This window comes from Sinocyclocheilus anshuiensis, unplaced genomic scaffold (assembly GCF_001515605.1).
Source record: "Sinocyclocheilus anshuiensis isolate Anshui unplaced genomic scaffold, SAMN03320099.WGS_v1.1 scaffold3, whole genome shotgun sequence".
NCBI classification, from domain to species: Eukaryota; Metazoa; Chordata; class Actinopteri; order Cypriniformes; family Cyprinidae; genus Sinocyclocheilus; species Sinocyclocheilus anshuiensis.
In genome coordinates, this window is record NW_015548205.1 from 1 (window position 1) to 2,189 (window position 2,189).

The following is a 2,189-nucleotide window of genomic DNA, read 5'->3' on the forward strand; positions in this document are numbered from 1 at the left end:
ACCTGAAGCTTCCTCTGTGGTGCTGTCCCTAAAAACAGTGGAGGGACCAGATTTAAAGAGCCGTTATGGTTACGAATGGTAAATGTTATGGATTATCACATGGACAGTGTAACATTTCTTGTCATTTTCAGTTTGTGGTACAAATACCAATGTTGGTAAAATGTTAACATTATAATCACAGCCCTTCTCTCTCTGTCTAACACTGCTGGTATGTTTTATTATTTGTTTCAATGTATGTTCACATCATTAAACATGTTTTGCATCTTCATTTGTAGCAGTTTTTTAATCATTTGGTCCCTTTATATGGATTTATTTAGTTGTATAAGCAGTTAAAAAGTCCCTGTCTCATTGGCCAGCAGCTGGTATATTTCATTTGCCTCTGCAAATGTGGATGGAATGGGAATGCTTGTTTGAAGGACTGGTGAATTTATCCACCAACATGAGGTAAGCCGCCAAAGACCCGTCTGGTGATGATGGGAAGTTTGTATTTTGCAGAATAGCCTCTGATATTTTTCTGAATTCTTCATTTGCCACCAACAAAGGCTCATCTACTCCACAAACAAGCTGTTCTGCATACTTCAGGAGGTCGTTGTCTACTTTGCAGAGCATATCAGCAAAGCCTGCAGGAAGATACAAATTCCTTTTTCACATTGGATACTGCTTTTCTGAACCTTTTTAATTTGGATGAAACAGATACCTTCGGGTGGGGAAGTAAAGAGAAGGTCTGGTTTCCCAGATTGACCTGGAACATTCCTTTGCTTGCGAATGTCATGAGTGTTCCACAGTCTTTGCTCTATGTTCAGCTCTCTCTCAAGGAGGGGGAGGTGTGTATATTGCAGGCAATTTCTGTAGGTTGGCATGTATTGTTATTTTTTCATTTAATGAGTGCAGATACATGAGGGCTGACAAGAAGTTTTAACTTACATGTGTACAGGATTGTCCAAATCGAGCATGCCAGATTCCATCATGGCCTAAAAACACACATTTTTTAGATGAGTATATCTATTACAAAATGCCTTCAATTTAGCATCAATAAGCATGTGCTATACATTCCAACTGAGACAAAAACAAAGTTCACCTCAAATGTCAAAGGTCACTTTTTGATCCATGTTTTCTTCAGCATACTGTTGAAGCATTCAGCTCGCTAATAAAACAAAAAACAAAGCAAATGTCACCTGCCATTTTTTGATCCATGTTTTCTTCAGCATACTGTTGAAGCATTCAGCATTCAAATAAAACAAAATAAATATTATTTCTTGTTATAAAATATATATTTTGCATGCATTATAATATATAAATCCATTTATGCTCACATGCCTGATTATGTACTGATGTGCCCACTCTGAAGGAGTCTCGTCCTTGATCACCAGACTCCCGGAAGTGAAATGCCACTTGCATCACTTGCATCTGAAGATTTTCCTTTCCTCTGTCTGCCCTTATGAATCGTGGGCAACCTGTAATAAATACGATAAATACGAGTAATACTATTGTCTACCGATATGAGAAGCTCTCTCCTATCATGTTCATTGTAAGATATCAAATATACGTACCACTGTTTTCCTGAATGGCATCAAAGAAGTACCTTGCAATGAAGGTTTGCTGTCGGTTAGAGGTGCCAGAGGTGATTATTACCACAATAAATATTTTACACACACACACCCTCCAGGAGCAGGATTGGACACCCTGACTTAATTAAATGCATCTGAATCAACAAATCAAAGCATTTGAGTTTACATGGAAATTACTGACAGTGTCCAGTTGAAACACAATTATGTTTATGGGTAGTCGTGGCCAAATGGTTAGAGTCAGGCTTGTAGCCTGAAAGTTGCGGGTTTGAGTCTCAGCACCGGCAGGAAATGTAGGTTGGGGGAGTGAATGACCAGCACTTTCTTCCACCCGCATTACCCACAACAGTGGTCCCCTTGAGCAAGACACTGAACCCACAGCAAAAAGTGGCTGCCCACTGCTCCGGGTGTGTGTTCACAGTGTGTGTGTGTGTTCACTACTTACTGCTGTGTGTGTGCACTTGGATGGGTTAAATGCAGAGCACAAATTCAGAGTATGGGACACCACACTTAGCCACTTGGGGTTTTCTTAACTTAAGGCAGTTTTTTGCAGCTGACTGCAGGTGTTTTAGAAAATGGTTGGAACTGAAATCAGAAAGTTAGTGGCTTTCCAGGAGCAGGAAT

At 39.9% G+C, this 2,189-nt stretch overlaps 1 protein-coding gene across 3 annotated transcripts; it reads right to left on the bottom strand.

Annotated features, from left to right (window-relative positions):
- Positions 1-6: 6 nt before the first annotated feature.
- Positions 7-1,978, bottom strand: LOC107653482 (uncharacterized). Of its 3 annotated transcripts, XM_016440204.1 has the most exons (6): positions 1,551-1,978; positions 1,315-1,454; positions 1,166-1,226; positions 925-973; positions 698-846; positions 7-620 (listed from the first exon to the last, which is right to left on the bottom strand). In XM_016440204.1, exons 2-6 carry the CDS (start codon positions 1,405-1,407, stop codon positions 370-372), a joined length of 603 nt encoding a protein of 200 aa, XP_016295690.1. In that variant the 5' UTR covers positions 1,408-1,454; positions 1,551-1,978; the 3' UTR covers positions 7-369. The 3 variants fall into 3 exon arrangements, with proteins under 3 accessions (XP_016295690.1, XP_016295691.1, XP_016295692.1); XM_016440205.1 differs by lacking the exons at positions 1,166-1,226; positions 1,315-1,454 and having other exon boundaries at positions 925-971; XM_016440206.1 differs by lacking the exons at positions 1,166-1,226; positions 1,315-1,454; positions 1,551-1,978 and adding an exon at positions 1,079-1,083 and having other exon boundaries at positions 925-971.
- Between the last annotated feature and the right edge of the window lie 211 nt (positions 1,979-2,189).

What these genes read in the sequence shown, in the direction of transcription:
- LOC107653482 (XM_016440204.1), bottom strand. Translation starts at nt 1,407, where the DNA reads ATGCAAGTGATGCAAGTGGCATTTCACTTCCGGGAGTCTGGTGATCAA. An exon ending in CATCAGTACATAATCAGGCA is followed by an intron (nt 1,227 to 1,314) that starts TGTGAGCATAAA and finishes TTTTATTTGAAT; the next exon opens with GCTGAATGCTTCAACAGTAT. An exon ending in CTTTACTTCCCCACCCGAAG is followed by an intron (nt 621 to 697) that starts GTATCTGTTTCA and finishes ATCTTCCTGCAG; the next exon opens with GCTTTGCTGATATGCTCTGC.